The sequence below is a fragment of the Akebia trifoliata genome, chromosome 1 (assembly GCF_017979445.1).
Source record: "Akebia trifoliata isolate Shusen 1 chromosome 1, ASM1797944v1, whole genome shotgun sequence".
NCBI lineage: Eukaryota > Viridiplantae > Streptophyta > Magnoliopsida > Ranunculales > Lardizabalaceae > Akebia > Akebia trifoliata.
The window spans coordinates 9189783-9207333 of NC_141375.1; the positions used below are offsets into that span (position 1 = coordinate 9189783).

Sequence of the window (17551 nt, forward strand, 5' to 3'; positions counted from 1 at the left end):
ATAGGGGCTGTAAATCCCCCCAGCAGCACTCCTAGCTGCTGTTGCACACCCCAAAAAACAGTAAGAAAACAGCAACTGTTGTTATTATCCAAAAAAAATTTAAGTCGAATGAACAAATTCTAACATAGGGTAGAAACACAACACAGAAAGGTTATTGCAACATGTGAGAAAAGAAAAAAAAGCTTAAAAGACCACCGAAGGGGAGAAGATCGAATGGGACTGCTCTAGGTTAGGGTTTAGTGAATAAAGAGAAGGAGAGGACCCGAGGAGGAGAGAGAGAAGGGGGGGGGGGGTGAGCGAAATTCCTTGGCTCTAATACCAAGAAGAATTTGAGAAGAATGAAGTCAAGTCTCAATATGAGATCTTGGTAGGAATTTATAATAATAAAAAAAAGTAAAAAGACAAAACTACCCTTACTTATAAGAAATAAATAAAACGCTATTACTAGAAAACAACTAAAACTAAAATAACAACTAGATTATTTCAAATAAAATTGAGGGCCGATCTAATTGTTTGGTCAGGATTTCGATTTTGGGGGTTCTATAGTAAAAGTCTGCTCAGAGAAGAGGAAATCTAATTAAACAGGATCTTGGGAAATTGCAGTTTTGGAACACTAATTATACTGTAATAACGAATCTGCCAAAATGTCTTAATAATCATTTAAGATTTGTTTTTCTGAAAAAATAATAAAGACAAATAGTTTATTATCTTACTTGTTACTGGTAGTAAAATAGGTCTAGATGCTTTAAGGTGCATGGACGGATAAAGACGCCCTACACGCTACACCAAGAAACAACATAATTCAATCTTTGTGGGGGTTTATACATTCTGGTGAGGTTGGTGGATTTGATGAGTTCAAGGTGGTGTTGGAGCATTTCGGTTTTGTAGCTGTGAACTATTGATTGCACCTTTGAACTCTGCAACCATGCCAGTTTAATATTTGGATATCCACTCTCACGACCTCAATCCATGTTCTTCGTGCTACATCACGCAATTAACTGAATTTTTTAGACATGAAATTATCAGCACAACATTAATGATTTCAGTACAATACTTGGTTATTTATCAAAAAAGGAATTTCATGAAATTGATCACATTTCCTATCATTTGGAGAATTCTCCACCAAAACTTTTCTGATCAGATTTGATGTCGATTGCATGCACTTTAACATGCCACCGGGGCAGAAAACTGTATACTTTCGTGCCACCAAATCTGTTGTAAGTCGTAACTACTTAGTTGGTTCTGTTCCATAAACCTAAGAGAAACTTTTTAAACCTTATATGATCCTAAGATATAATCAAATTTGTCTTCCCTGTGCTGCTATTCAGTTTTGGGTCATAAACCCTATCTTCGAGATGCAAAACCAAAGGTTAAATTTTGATACAAGCAAACCATGACCATATTCTGTGTTTAGAAGTACAGATTTTATGGACAATTTGAAGTGTCCACGTTGTTTCACACACTCATACAGATCATTAATATTTACCGTACATGGATATCATGGATGATGAGGTAGGAATATATGAAAATAGCATATACGTTGGCATTATGTGGCCACATGACTTTACAGTCAGGACACAACATCCCCATCATTTAACTCTATGCATCATAACAAACTACAAGAAACAAGATACTGTCCAGTTCTTCAAAATTTGAAAATGTCATAAGCAATATTGGGAAGCAAAACCACTACTAACCATGCCCTCTTCGAGTTCTCTAATTGTACGCAAAGAACGCAATCCTGGTTCTTTTGGCCTCTCCATTCCCTGCTAGTCATCAACAATTTTAACTCCAACCGAGGGAAAGACAAATGCCAAATGTAAAGAACTGACCAGTTCTCAGTCAAAAGATGTAAAAGTCATGTTGCTAAAGTAATAATATAGACACCTTAGTGTAGCCTCCAGGATCATGGGTGTCAATACCAAGGAAGTGCCCTAGACCATGAGGCATGAAAACAGCTCCCAATCTTTCAATCATCATATCGTCAACATCACTAAAACCAAAATCCACAAGAACAAAGTATAAATAATAATTGCTTCAAACTGACGTCAAAAGAGAATATGTTGTGAACGTACCCCATAATGATGCCCCCCATCTTAAGGGACTCGAGAATAATTTTCTCTGCTAATCTGCAACCATGAAACTAAAATTAAAATATATATATTTAGACAATAAGTACAACTGTAAGGCAAAGCAAGCTATCATAAATCACTGATTGGACTTCAGTTTTTTCTCTTACTATAGTTGACTTTTCTATCTGTTATTTGAAAAACAACATTAATTTGAATTTCTGAAGATGTTTCATTTTTATTTTTGTAGCATCATTACTTTTCAAGATTGAAATGATTTGAGGGAGCACAGAAGTGACATGTATTGATTTGGCATCTTCACAAGATCATTCTCAATTTAATAAGATGTGAATAGAGTGCAAACTGACATGTCAAGTGCATGGAACCATAGTTGCATTCCTTTGTACCTTTTTAGCCCAAATAATCATGAAAATCATGTACCTTATCGATATTAAAATAATTTTTGTTTTATAAGTATTGATAATATCAAGTACCTGCATAATTGATTAATGATGTCATAGCACACACTTGGTTTTAGAGCTTGGTCTGGAATCCAGCTTTTAAATTTCAAAAGATATCAAGCTATCTAGTATTATTAAGCATAGAATATTGTGCATCAGCATGGTATTTTGCTTCAATGGTTTCATGATGAGACACTTCAACCATTCCAAGCTAGAAGTGTACGATTGGTTGTATGAGCACACTCTTGAGTTGCATAAACATTAGGATCTAATAATGATCATGGTTTATAGTTTCTTACCATCTCGGAATGTCTCATTCAAGACATCTCAGTTTCAATTGAGACCGGAACAAAACTTCCTATGTAGGATATTTCAGAATGGGAGAGAATAATTTTTTATGGATAATGCCAAACAATTTCATGGACGGAAATTTTTGAAGTTCTAATCTGCTTAGAAATTTCCAAGGACGAGGAATGCTACTGAGCGGCAAACCTTAATTAATAATTCACTTGCAATCATCAATTTTTCAAATGCTATTTATATAACTATACTTTCTAGGTGAGTATTTATCTAAGTATAAGAATTGAAATGTTAATGGTGCTATAACATATATTTGGCTACATAGCTTGATCTGGGAAGAGTTTTCTGCTATTGAATTTTCAATAAATCAAGCCATCTAGTATTTTTTCAGCATATTATTTAGCTATTAACAATAGACAGCAAATCAACCTGAGTTTCCTTAATAAGCTATTATCTAAAAATACAAAAAATTAACCATAAAGTTTTCTTTAATACATTACAACCATGAGAGAACTTTTATGAGATTTAAGAAAATTTTCATTAATAAGTTGCATCATACAGTAAATCTTATTAAACTTTTCTTATTCCACCCACATTTTGAGGTAAACGGGACTCTTGATTTAGATGGCAATGGTTTTTTGGGGCTTCTTTCAGAAATGAAAGGTTAAATTCCTTCTAATACCACAGAAGAATATTAATAATTTGTGACTTCCATCTTAATAAATGCCTGTAAGAAAATTTAAATCGTAGGCAAGAAGTGCAGGACGAAGGCATCCTGAAGTTGCTTATTATTCTTTGCCGCATCTGGTTAAATGTGATGGGAAGAAGATTATTTTCTTTACGGAGAAACTTGAAACTAGCAAAACAAACTGAAAAGTATTTTGGAACGATCTGTGGAACATTCCAATTAGCCAGCCATACTTGTGCATATCTACCCAGCTTATTCCAGGTTTCATTGTGGATATGACAGCATTGTGAGCCTTTAGGACAGCCTGCAAGACAATAGGTTTAATACTGAAGCGAAGCAGCTTAAATAATGAAAGAAAAACACTTTCCTTACTAATTTATAGTAAGATTTTAATTAATTCTTACTAAGGGTCCTTGAGCTCAAATGGATTACCACATTGGAAATCCAACACCACAGCCCTCTAGATTTCATGGAAAAACTCAGACCCCGAAAAAAAGCATTTTGTGTGTGTGTGTGTGTGGGGGGGGGGGGGGGGGGCTCGATCCAAAGTTTTGAAAATGGACGGCTATTGAACTTCCACCTAACTCCCAAATTTAAAATTTAAATTCAATGGTGAAAAATAACATTTTTTGAATTTTTGTTTTCAAAGTTCATAGAATTTTGTCCTCTACAACCCTCTGGTATCAGATCATGTTTTGGATGATACAAGGTAAGCTCAATGACCCTTAGTAAGACTTGAAATCTTACTAGGTTAGTAAGGCTAGTCGGACTCATAGTGAAAAGGCTAGGAGATCTAAATCTGGAAAAAAAAGAAAAAGAAAACAGAGGCCAGCACATGCTGATGGTTGAATTCTTCATATAAGAACCAAAGGTCTGATTGATAAGCATTTATGCTATATTCAGAAAAGTGATGTACTTACATTGTAAATAAGGCATTGATCACTAGTAAATTTACCATTAACCTGCAACATTATGCCAATTGATGCACTTCAGAAGCAAGCATAAATCATGTAGATGCTATTGTAAAGAGAAAAACTTCATTTGAATTGAATCTCTCTCTGTTAAATATATTTTGCTATTAAATTAATATTAGAATACGCTACAAGAAGTAATCATAAAATTAGAGAGCTGCTATTGGCACCCCAACTTTTACTTATTACACTGGAGTGATAAATTATTTAAGATATTGGGGGGTTGCAATAAGTAAAACTTAGGGTGCCAATAGCAGCTATCTAAAATTATCATGTCAAAGTGGAATAATGCACAAGCCAATACCACCGATGGTAGTCAATTAGCTCACAGATAATTTAGCTGTGGGAACTGGGAAGAGGTATAGGACTAATATTGTAGAATTCTCTGTTATTTTAGGGTTATTGAGAGCAGATAAAATAGCTGCTTTGCTGCTTATTATCAACTGCAATTCACCACTATGTTGAGAACTGTGACAGCAATGATGGAATGGACTGCCCGATGCATGCAAACTCTATTCATAACTAATGAGGTAGCTGGAAATCCTACAATGAAAAAGAAGAAGAAAAGATGCAGAAGAAGAGACGAGGAAATTTGTCTTATTTGTAGAACTTTGCAAGTGATAAAGGTGGTAATGTCAGGAACCTGCATCGAATAAACACACCAGAAAATAGCACATAAGATAGTCCGATACTGATTTAACACGGCAGGGATTGAAAACTGCTGGACTCAAAAGCTGGCATGACTTGCTGTAAAACCCTCATAGGGGAGTTTCAAAGCTCAACTATAAACAGAGCTATATCATCTCAAAATGAACTAAAACTAAAACCCACAACTCAACTATAAACAGAGCTATATCATCTCAAAATGAACTAAAACTAAAACCCTCAACTCAAAGAGGAGCTTCCATACAAATGATCCTAATCTCAAAATGAAATAAAACTAAACCCCCAACTCAAAGAGGGCCTCTATGCAAAGAATCTTTTTCTCTCATTTCCTTCCAGGGTCAGTATCAGTACACACATGGAAAGGGAACTCATATGTTCACTTGCAATCATGACTGTGAACATGTGAAATCCAAGGGTCCTAAAAAAAAGTATCCCTAGAATATAGCACAAATCTCGAAGATAAATCCCGACCGTAGGATTTAGTATTTACACAGTTGAGATTGTGTGTCAACAAATGAGTTCACTTTCATGAATCTATGGATCCCAAGTCCCAACCCTTCCTTCCAAAGAAGACATAATTCTACACTTTCAAATGGTGTGGTGTAATAGATCTCGACTTCACAATCATAAAGATATTGCACCAATCGGATGTCTCAAGTCAACTTATATGCACTTTATGATGCCTTTGTACATGAATCCAAAACAAGATTATCTTTTTTGAGTGATTGAAAACAAATAACAAATGGTGCCATTCTTGACATCACAATGATGTATGGATTGCTCGATGCTCAAAACTACTGTTGCACACCGACGTTCAATGTGTGCGCCCAACATAGAAACTAAATACACTCACTGGTCTTTTCTACTGACTAGGTCAGGTTCTATCCTGTGCATTGGGGTTTGATATAGTTTCAACCCGTTGAGCTGTCACATGTCTTTCTGTGTGTTTATGTAAGACCATCAAACCAAAAATGTATAAGTTATTATGGAGCTATTTGATTGGGCTGGGAAGCTAAGTGGGGTGGTCACTAAAACGAAAAATGTACAAGTTTTTATGGGTCATATTAAAAGAAATACTCAATAATAGTGTCTTCTTCAATTCTAAAATAAAATAGTAAGGGGGGATCCAAGTTTGGCCAAGGCACTGCCAAACAACGACTGTGATACCGTTGGGATGGTCGTTTACCATCAACAACACTATTACAATGGTCAAAGGCCAGAAAAAGCCAGTATTAATGACAGTTAAGGATGTGGTTTATTTTTGTGCCCTTTTTTTTTTTTTTTTGTGCTAAAGCCCCATACAACATATCAGAATGTATATAGTGTTTTTTTTTCAATGACTTCGCTATGAAATTGAACAAAATAACAGCTAAGAATTGGTGCAATAGATGGTGAGTGGACAAGCCAAACTACCCTAGATTTTGTACTCCATAATAGCAGAAACAAGATGTTTTGACGGAAAAAATTGACAACAAAATGGATGAGCTAGGTGCAACAACTAACCAATGGAAAAGCGGAAAGTAAACTTGCTTTGACATCAAAATGATACAGCCAAAAAATCCAAAAAAGAAAAAGAGATGAATGAGGATATATATGAATGGCAGGCGTGATGGAGGTGGGAATGTGTCTGAAATAGACCAGCTAAGTGCAACGGGAACTACGTAAATAAGATGGAATGAGGTGGACTTAATGCGACAGGATGGAAAATCTTAGCCAAACTCCTCAACGGTGGGCACAATTCGCCAAAAAACCCACATAGGGGAGCTTCAAAACTCCTCACTGATGGGGGACAATTTTTCTTAAAATTAACTAAATGGCGGGGAACATTCTCTTCAGGAGGTTATCAGTTCCATTTTAGATTTCCTATTCTGTTGGTGCAAATCTTTTAGAGAGTTCGAGGGTGTCTTTTTTGAGTACTTAGTGTTTAGATGGAAGCTTGTTTGTAAGGAGCCCAATAATGTGTTGTCAGGCTTCCGCTTGGTTTTTTTGTAAGATTCTTCTTTCACAAGGTAGGTATGCTCGACCCCCTCTCTTTGTTCTCCTTCCTTTTTCTTTCTAATAAAATCTCTCTCTCTCTCTCTATATATATAAATACCAAGAAACTGAGACCAGACTTCTTGGGCAATGAAGGAACAGATGATTCGTTGCCTCTCCATTCCTCAAGCACATCAAGCAACAACTCAGAGTTTGAAAGTCTCTCTTGATTAGTTGATCCATTGTTGTTACATTCTCCAAAGAAGCTTGCCACGCAAATTAAAGAAGTTGGGAAAGTGAAGTTCCTCACATGTAACTTTGCCACGTACATCGATCTCACTGTATAGACCACGTTTGCCATACCATCCCAAATTCTCCAATCTTCCCTATCCGCACAAACATCGGTGGTCTCAACCAACTCCAAAAGCCTCTCGACACTACTAAATTCCCAATCGTTAAAGTTCCTCCTAAACCCGAAATCCCACGACCTCAAAACTCCCTCCCCAACCAAGAATTCTTCTATCGACCTCCCCTTCTTGGTAAAGATTACATAAAGATCTGGGAATAACTCTGCTAAAGGAAAATCTCCACGGCACCTATCCTCCCAAAAACAAATCCTATTGCCCCTCCCCACTTTAAATTTCACTTTCTTTCTAAATGAAGGAATTCTCTTTAAAATGCCTTTCCTTACTCCACAACCTATAGCCCTCTCCCGCCCTCACTTCCCCAACCAACATCCTTAATCCCATATTTTTGTGTCACCACCTCTCCAAAGACTGCCCTCCTCCTCCCCAAACCTCGAAAGTCACTTTGCCGACAACGCCGAATTCATGGAAGTAAAATTCCTCACCACCAAACCCCTTTTTTGTTTTGGCAAGTAAATTTTCTTCCAACTCACCATGTTGTATTTTCTATTGTTATCTTTGTCATTCCAAAAAAAGTTCTTACAAATCCTATCCATCTTCAATTCCACACTTTGAGGAAAGGAGAAAAGCGAGAGGAAATATTTAGAAATACTGGTGAGGGTGTTTTTAATTAAGGTTAACTTACCCCTTTGGAAAGGTACTTTGCTATCCACAAACTCAACCTCCTCCCCATTCATTCAAGGACTGGATCCCAAAATTCCTTGCTTCTATAAGATGCACCAAGAGGAAGAGCCAAATAAGTAGTCGGCAAAGCTCCCGTCCTAAAGCCGATCAAAGCCGTAGACAACTCCACCCCCATTTGCACCACTTACCCCAAAAAATCTGCTCTTCTTCAAGTTAGCTGAAATACTTGATATTGCCTCGAAACAACCAAGGATCCCACTTAGAAATCTCAACTAAGTAACAGAGTTGTCTAGAAAAACAAGTGAGTCGTCAGCAAAATGAAGACAAGAGATGATACGGCCCTGACTACCCACTTTAAAACCTCCCAAGTTCCCATCCTCCACGACTTTCATAACATTTTGCTCAGGGCATCCATGACGAATAAAAAAAGGTAAGTCGAGAGCAACCCCTTGCCTCAAACCTCTTGAACTCTTAATGAAACCTTCCAGAGCCTCGTTGACCAAGATAGAGAAAGATAGTGAAGAAACAAATTTCAGTATCCATATAGTTCACTTCTCCCAAAAACCCATTCTACCCAAGACATACTAATTCAGGATGGTGAGGGAAGAAGAGGAAGAGAAGGGGTTTAAGGAATTTGATTTAGGATTAGGCTAAAAATTTGGGTGCGATAGGGGAAAATAAGGGATTTTAGGGAAATCTGGGGATTGGGTCGAGGATTTGGGCTAGGATAAGGTAAACCGAAAAATAAAATAATTTAATTATGACCTTTGTAGGGTAAAGAAATGATTAAGGGTTAAGATTTGAAAGAGAGATTAATGAAATAAGGGTTAAAGAAAATGGGGAAGGATTAAAGGTAAAATAAAATAAGTTTTAAGAAATCAAGATTCAAGACTTCAAGAATTCAAGAAAGGGGTTTCAAGAATCAAGAAGTCTAGAAAATAAAAAACAAGGAACTAAAAGACAGTCAAGAAAAACAAAATAATAAAAAATAAAATAAAGATTAGAAGAAAAGAATGTTATATTGAACTCATTCCAAAATGACCTCACACCACACCCATTGTTGGGAAGATGAAGCTCTTGCTTTCTTTTTATTCATCATTCTTCATTGCTAATGAAAACAAACCCTAATACAATCTATATAAAGAATATAAATCTAAGAGTCCTAAACAAACTAAAACACCAAATAAATAATCTAATTTTTGTAACTTTCTCTCTTTATTTGTCAACCTAATAAACTTAAATAAAAGACAAACTAAAGTTACTAAATTACCCATAAATATTATAATAAGACCATGGGCCAATAAAATATCAAAATAAGCCCCAAAAACATATAGCCCTAAAATAGAAATCTAAATAAAAATTAAAATCTACTCTTCAAGATTTAATGTCCCCATCACATACCCTAGAAATGACCAACTTAAATGATTGTAAGCTTTCTCCAAGTCGATTTTGCACACGAGTCCTGGATCTTCAGATTTTCTTCTTCAATCAATACATTCATTCGCAATTAAGACCCCATCTAAAATTTGACGTCGTTCAACGAAGGCCCCTTGTGAAGGACTAGTTACCTTACGGATCACTCTTTTCAATCTTGACGCAAGAAGCTTTAGATAAGATCTTACATGCCGATCCCACAAGACTAATCCACCTTAGATCCAAAATCTCAACCGCCCCTTCTATTTAGGTATCAAAGCCACAAAAGTACAATTCAACATGTGATCCAAGAAACCCTCCCTAAAAAATTCATCAAGAGAGGCCGACAAGTCTGACTTGATCACATCCCAACAAGCCTTGAAAAAAGCCAAAGAAAAACCATTTGACCCAGGGGCCTTATTGTCCGCTAAACTAAACACAACCAAACTTCATTCATAACCGCCAAGCTTTGAAAACGAACACGTAAATATTCTCTTTTGATCCTTCCTTCCTTATCCAGCTCTCCACATTCCTCATTTTATCCAGAAGATCAATCTCTCCCATTAATGCCTTAAGGTTTGATCCACTTTCCCAAAAGACTATTTGTTCCACTTCTTCAGGATTTCTTTCAAAGCTTTCAATTTAAAACATAAAACCACACTTGCTTTACTCGTAAAATGCAACTCATTCCATCAAGACCGAATTGATATTTGGCTGCAATAACCACATGTTCTCAAAATGAAAAGGAATTGAACGTTGTCTACGCTCTCCAACCTACAAGCAAATGGGACAATGGTTTGAGGTCGTGTTCGAGACTGAATCTTGAGTAATGCGTCTTTCCTCCCAATCCAAAGTGATCAAGAATTTGTCCAACCTTTTGAGAACAGGAACTTCTTGTCTATTTGACCAGGTGAAATGCCCCAAGACGAAGGAATATCCGAAAGACCATTTCTATTCACAAAATCCCCAAACTTCCTCATTCTGCTAGTTAATCTTGAGCTTCCCAACTTTTCATAAGAGAATCAAGTCACATTAAAATCTCCCCTAATACACCAAGGTACACTCCAATAGGCATTTACGTTGTCCAACTCCTCCCAAAATTGTGTCCACTCATAGTGGCGAGTAGGACCATAGACACATGTGGAAACCCAAGTAAAATCCTCCCCCCCCCCCTTGCCCACTAACTTGCACAACTCCTCCTCTAGAAACTTTCTATTCCACATAATAATAATTCCCCCAGCCGCACCCATAATAAGCAGATACCTTTAGCCCCTATCAAGAATACCCTACAAATCCTTGATTGTAGAGTCATCCACTTTCTCCAATTTGGATTCCTTTAGGACCACGAGTTGAGACACTTCTAGACAACGAAAAGACTTCACCGATGCCTTTTTCGTTTTATCATTCAAACCACTACCATTCCAAGATAAAATCTTTACAGACATCATTCATCAAAGCTTTTCTCCCTATCTTCCTTGAATACGTTGACTTTATCGGAAATACCAACATCTCTCTACAACTCTTCACTTCTTTTGACTATCTAGGTTTCTTCTTTACAGACAAACTTAACTCCCTAGGAGAATTCACGTCCGACCTGATTCTAGCAACATCTTCACTGCCACTCTCTTGACATGCCATGGCTATTGGATCCATTGAACACGCAATCGCAACCACATTCTACCAACTGACTATTTCCTTTTTCAAACAATAATTTATCTCCCTACTACTTTTAAATGCCACATTCAAAGAGCTACAATCTCACTCCCTTGTTTCTCCAACGTTACTCCCATTGAAAGCCAAACTTGTAGCATATTCGATAGAAAATTACTGGTAAGCATTCCCAAATTCTCCTAGACTAGTTTACAAAAGGGTGGGGTCTCAACTAAAACAAAACCTACCACTAACTTTTGATCCTCCCCTTCCAATTGATCGTTAAGCTCTCGAGAAAGATCAGAGAATCCCTCTGCATATAACTAGACAAAAGGTTCTGGCGGCAACGTAGAAGCAATGCAACCATCAGCCACATTAATCTTCGGCAATTCCTTCATACAACCCAAGTTGCGTTTACAAGGATTCAATCCCAAAAAAACATAAGAGATCTCAAAAGCACCCCCAACGAAAGTTACTACAAGGGCAGGCTCCCTCACCAAACTTTGAGAGACCAAAGTTTGCAAAAGAAGAAATCCCTCAACCTTGTTTCCTATTGATAACTGAGAGGGAGGAACAAGAAAATGGATTTAAAATACCCAGGAAAGACTTACCACTCATGGCCACAAGCCTTACTCTAGGCCCATCCCCCACTCAAGAGTCCTTTGTCTGTTCTGAACCACAAAAACAGAGCCCACAGACCTCTGTCGAGGCCCATCCAACTCATTGATCTTGCTTTCATAAAATAAACCAACATCCTCAATCTCCATGCCCAAAGGATCAGAGCAAAACGAAAGTTGGGCCTCAGAATAGCTAAGGCCCATTCCCTTTTTAGTAGCATGATGGCCCACATCCATATGGCACAACTTAGCCAAGCTTATGGGCTTGTGTAGAAAAATTGAATTTATTGAGAATTCTTGGATTATCATTACAAATGCCCCAATAGTGGTATTTATAGACCAACTATCCTATTACAAGAATAATCTAGAACTTCAAGAATAATCTAGAATAATAAACCAACTATCCTATTGTAGAAGATTACAGGAATATTCTAGAAAGTTAAGAGTAATCAAGAATATTCAAGAAGAATATCCTATTTTCTTGATTCTATGAGATTAGATTTCCGGATTCTTCTACACTCCCCCTCAAGTTGGTGCATAGATGTCAATCATGCCCAACTTGCTTATCAGATGTTCAAAGTTAGGTCTAGCAAGCCCCTTAGTCAAGATGTCGGCTGTTTGCTGACTAGAAGGCACAAACGGCAAGCAAACAGTTCCGGCTTTAATTTTTTCCTTAATGAAATGTCGATCAATCTCAATGTGTTTCGTCCTATCATGCTGGACAGGATTGTGAGCAATACTTATTGCAGCCTTGCTGTCGCAGTACAGCTTCAGAGGAAGTTCCACAGTCATCTTGAGTTCTTCGAGGATTCTGTATATCCACAATACCTCACAGATCCCTTGAGCCATTGCTCTAAACTCAGCCTCTGCGGTACTTCTGGCAACAACATTTTGCTTCTTGCTTCGCCAGGTAACCAAGTTTCCCCACACAAAGGTGCAATACCCTGAAGTAGATCTCCTGTCATTCATCGAACCTGCCCAATCTGCATCAGTAAATACCTCAACACTCCTTTGATTTGTCTTTTTGAAAAACAGACCTTTTCCAGGAGTAGACTTTAAATATCTCAAAATTCGGTAGACCGCCTCGAGGTGTTCTTCATAAGGTGCGTGCATAAATTGACTAACACTGACAGAGAAGGTAATATCCGGTCGAGTATGAGATAAATATATTAGTTTTCCAATCAATCTCTGGTATCTACTAATATCAACAGGAACACTTCCCTCTTCCCAAAGCTTTACATTGGGATCCATGGGAGTCTCAGCCGGTCTGCAACCACTTAACCCGGTTTCCTTCAAAAGATCAAGAATATACTTTTGTTGAGAGACAACGATTTCTTTCCTTGAACGAGCAACTTCCATGCCAAGGAAATATCTTAGCGCTCCCAAATCCTTGATCTCGAATTCTAAAGCAAGGCTCTTCTTCAGTCTCTCTATTTCGATCACATCATCACTTGTGAGAATAATATCATCAACATAAACTATTAGCACAGCAACCTTTCCTTCATGAAAGAACTTGAAAAACAAGGTATGATTAGCTTGTCCTTGAGAATATCCTTGTTTTCTGACAGACTGTGTGAACTTCTCAAACCAAGCCCTTGGAGACTGTTTGAGACCATACAGAGACTTTTTTAGTTTGCATATTCTTGAGCCAAACTTTTCCTCAAAGCCCGGCGGACTGTCCATGTACACTTCTTCCTCCAAGTCACCATTGAGGAAGGCATTCTTCACATCTAGTTGTTGCAAGGGCCAGTCCAGATTAGCAGCAATAGATAAAAGTACTCTCACCGTGTTTAATTTTGCAACAGGAGCAAAAGTCTCAGAATAATCAATGCCATATGTCTGGGTGAATCCCTTTGCCACCAACCTAGCCTTGTATCTTTCCACTGAACCATCAGAGTTGTACTTCACAGTGAAGACCCATTTACAACCAACAGTGGTCTTCCCAGCTGGTAATGCCTCAACACTCCAAGTATTGTTCTTCTCAAGAGCTCTCATCTCTTCAAGTACTGCTTCTTTCCACTTTGGAACCTTTAGAGCCTCCTGTACACTGTTAGGAATTTCTACACTGGACAATTGAGAGGTAAAAGTAGCAAGAGATGAAGACAATTTCGAGTATGATATATATTTAGACAGTGGATGACTAGTATAAGATCTAACCCCTTTACGAAGAGCTATAGGAATGTTTAAATCAGAAGGCTTAGACTGACTGTTGGGAAGAGAAAGAGAATTACCTATAACAGACTCAGATTGTTGATTCGTCCTTGGTTCAGAATCATGGCTGTGCTGTAGAGTCAATTCGTCTTTCCTTTTCTTATGATTCTTCTTCAAGTAAACAATTCCTTTCCAAGTTCGGTCACCATCCTTGAATCTATTATCATGTTGTGACATTATAGTAGGCTGTTCTTTATTTTCGGTTTCCAAAAATTGTTGTTCAGAATTCTGATTTTTAGATTGTTTTTCAAATGTAGACCTAGGCTCAGGGGAAACATTACTCATAATAGGAGGAGTTTCAAGGAATATCCTTAGAGAGAGAGAAAGAGAGCGCCATGAACGCCCCTGATCGTTACGAGCATTTCGTCGTCCCCGAAGGCACCAAGAAGGTTTCTTACGAGAGAGACACCAAGATCATCAACGCTGCTTCTTTCACCATTGAAAGAGAAGACCACACAGTTGGAAACGTCATGCGCATGCAATTGCATAGGGACCCAAATGTTCTTTTTGCAGGTTACAAGCTTCCGCATCCTCTTCAGTACAAAATCATAGTTAGGATACACACCACCAACCAATCTTCCCCAATGCAGGCTTACAATCAGGCCATTAATGATTTGGACAAGGAACTTAACCAGTTGAAGAGTGCCTTCAAGGATGAGATGGTGAAGCATACAAGGGAGTACTAGGCAGCTTGCCCTGGAACAGGTGGATGCTTTTATTGATTATGCACTTCTCCAGTCTAATCAAAGCTCGAATTAAAAAAAACACATCATCTGAGAGAAAAACATTGCCTGAGTTAAATGAATCTTCCTTAAAAATCTCCCCCTGAAGATGAATATCCTTAAAATATGATTGTTTTTCAAAAAATGTAACATCCATTGTGACAAAATATTTTTTCGATATCGGGTCAAAACATTTATAGCCTTTCTGAGTTGGGGAGTAACCAATGAAGACACATTTTATAGCTCTAGGCTCAAGTTTTCCAATTTTTCGATGTTCATGAACAAAAACCGTACAACCAAATATTTTTAGAGGTAGATCAGCAGAAAGTCTAGCAGTTGGAAAACAATTTGTGATAACTTGAAAAGGAGTTCGAAATTGTAAAACTTTGGAGGGCATTCTGTTTATTAAGTACGCAGCAGTTAAACAGATGTTTATTTTTTCTTTCTGCAACACCATTCTGTTGGGGTGTATCGATGCAAGAACTGTGATGAATTATTCCTTTTTCAAGAAAAAAATTTCCCAAGGTCATGTTAAAATACTCTTTCCCATTATCACTCCTGAAAACTTGTATGTTAGTTTGAAATTGAGTCTGCACCATATTGTAAAAATTTTTAAATACGCGTTCGGCCTCTGATTTTTCTTTCAATAAATACACCCAGCAGAGTCGAGTATGATCATCCGTAAATGTGATGAACCATCTCTTGTTAGAAGGTGTACTTATCTTATTAGGACCCCAAACATCACTGTGAATAATAGTGAAAGATTTTGATGGTTTATATGGTTGTGAAGGAAAAGATGTACGGTGGTGTTTTGCAAATTCACATATTTCACAGTGAAACATAGATGGATCTTTATTGCCAAACAACTTAGGAAATAAATGTTTTAAATATTTGAAACTTGGATGACCTAATCTTAAATGCCATAACATAATATTATTATTGGAAACAGAAATAGATTCAAAGCAGGAACTTATTTGTTGAGATTGTCGCCTCGATTCAGATCCATCATCAAGGAAGTAGAGTCCTCCACTCTGTTTAGCACTGCCAATCATCCTCCCCGAGGTCAAATCCTGGAACACACAATGAGTTGGGAAAAAATTAGTTTGACAATTTTGATCACGGGCTAGCTTGCTGACAGACAAAAGATTACAGGAAAGTTTGGGAACGTGAAGAACATCGTGAAGAGTGAGTGATGGAGATACTATAATAGAACCTTTTCCTGCAATGGCTGAAAGAGAGCCATCTGCAATCTTAATTTTCTGATTACCTGCACAAGGATTATACGAAGAAAAAAGATTTAACAACCCTGTCATATGATCGGTTGCACCTGAATCGATGATCCAGGTGCGATTAGGGTTTGCACCAATGAGAGCTGTTTTCAGATAATTACCTTTTTGAGCCAAAGAACAAGAAGGATTTTTCTGAGACTCGAGAAACTTGTAGAGTTGGTCTATCTGCTCCTTGGTGAAAGGAAACGAACTTGAAGAAGACTGCTGCTCTTGATCCGAGACACTAACCTGAAGTGCACGCCCCTCTCCACCAGACTTCTTCTTCCAGTTTTGAGGCGCCTTCCAAAATCAAACGAACGATTTGCGACCATTCCGTGTAGTTTTTTTCATTCAGACGGTGGATATTTAATTGGAACGAATTCGTGGACCCTTCCGAACCACTGAATGAGATGGAGGAGTTCAGGTTCGAACTTGCGGTGCTTTCCCCTGACGCCGCTGAGTCCTTGCTGGTCGCACCGGTTAAAGTCGTCTTCCACGGATTTTGGCCCGCCATAGGTAATCCCTATATCAGAACCTAGTGCTCTGATACCATGTAGAAAAATTGAATTTATTGAGAATTCTTGGATTATCATTACAAATGCCCCAATAGTGGTATTTATAGACCAACTATCCTATTACATGAATAATCTAGAACTTCAAGAATAATCTAGAATAATAAACCAACTATCCTATTGTAGAAGATTACAGGAATATTCTAGAAAGTTAAGAGTAATCAAGAATATTCAAGAAGAATATCCTATTTTCTTGATTCTATGAGATTAGATTTCCGGATTCTTCTATAGCTTGAAACAGGCCTCAGATACAAGTTTATCAGAAACATCGAACCCATTCCACGTGTTTACCAACTCTTGGCTCTCACCCTTGAAGGAGTCGGATACGTGTGAAATCTCGTCAGCTGTAAAAGCACATGTCATCTCCCCCTCCACATCTTTTACATGAACCACCGTCTCCCCACCACGTGTGTCCTCTGTAACCAACAAATTAAAAAAAAAATTGAAATTCCCCTTTCTGCTTTGATGCTTCACTCCAACTTTGATACTGCCAGGGTCGTCTTCTCCAACCAGCACCTGTGAAGGGTAACTCTTAAAAGCCTCATCCTCCTTTTCCTCGAAATATTTTTCTGATGAGAAAACCAACTTAGGTTGTGAACAAGCCCCTTGACCAACACCCTGGACTTCCATCTCCATAAAATTATAATTTCCTTCATGTTCCTCGAAACCTTTCTCGGTGATTTTCATTCCCACCATGAAAATAAAACCATATGCGACCACCATTACGATTCTGGGAATCTTGTGGGGTGCTGCCTTGACTCTTAACCTTGCTCCAAAAAAATCTTTTAGTTTTAGCGACTAAGACTCCACCTCCAATAACCCACCCAGTAGATTGCCAATTATCCTGAAAACCTGATCTAACCACAAGTGAAAAGGTAACCCCCCTACCTCTACCCACGAGTCCAGCGCACTCCAAAGAT

At 37.8% G+C, this 17551-nt stretch overlaps 1 protein-coding gene and 1 pseudogene across 5 annotated transcripts in view; one reads left to right on the forward strand and one right to left on the reverse strand.

Moving 5' to 3' along the window:
- Positions 1-17551, reverse strand: part of LOC147410659 (Metallopeptidase M24 family protein) — a 54479-nt gene that overhangs the window by 12601 nt on the left and 24327 nt on the right. For 4 of the 5 annotated variants that reach the window (XM_086438096.1, XM_086438078.1, XM_086438104.1 and 1 more), the window contains 6 exons: positions 15766-15861; positions 4439-4480; positions 3752-3822; positions 2076-2129; positions 1888-1993; positions 1698-1766 (listed from right to left, as the gene is read on the reverse strand). In XM_086438096.1, coding sequence (XP_086294222.1) covers positions 1698-1766; positions 1888-1993; positions 2076-2129; positions 3752-3822; positions 4439-4480; positions 15766-15861 — 438 coding nt within the window. The remainder of the gene's footprint in view (positions 1-1697; positions 1767-1887; positions 1994-2075; positions 2130-3751; positions 3823-4438; positions 4481-15765; positions 15862-17551) is intronic. The other variant, XM_086438087.1, reaches the window with a different exon arrangement.
- LOC147410660 (DNA-directed RNA polymerases II, IV and V subunit 11 pseudogene) lies at positions 14405-14755 on the forward strand (annotated as a pseudogene).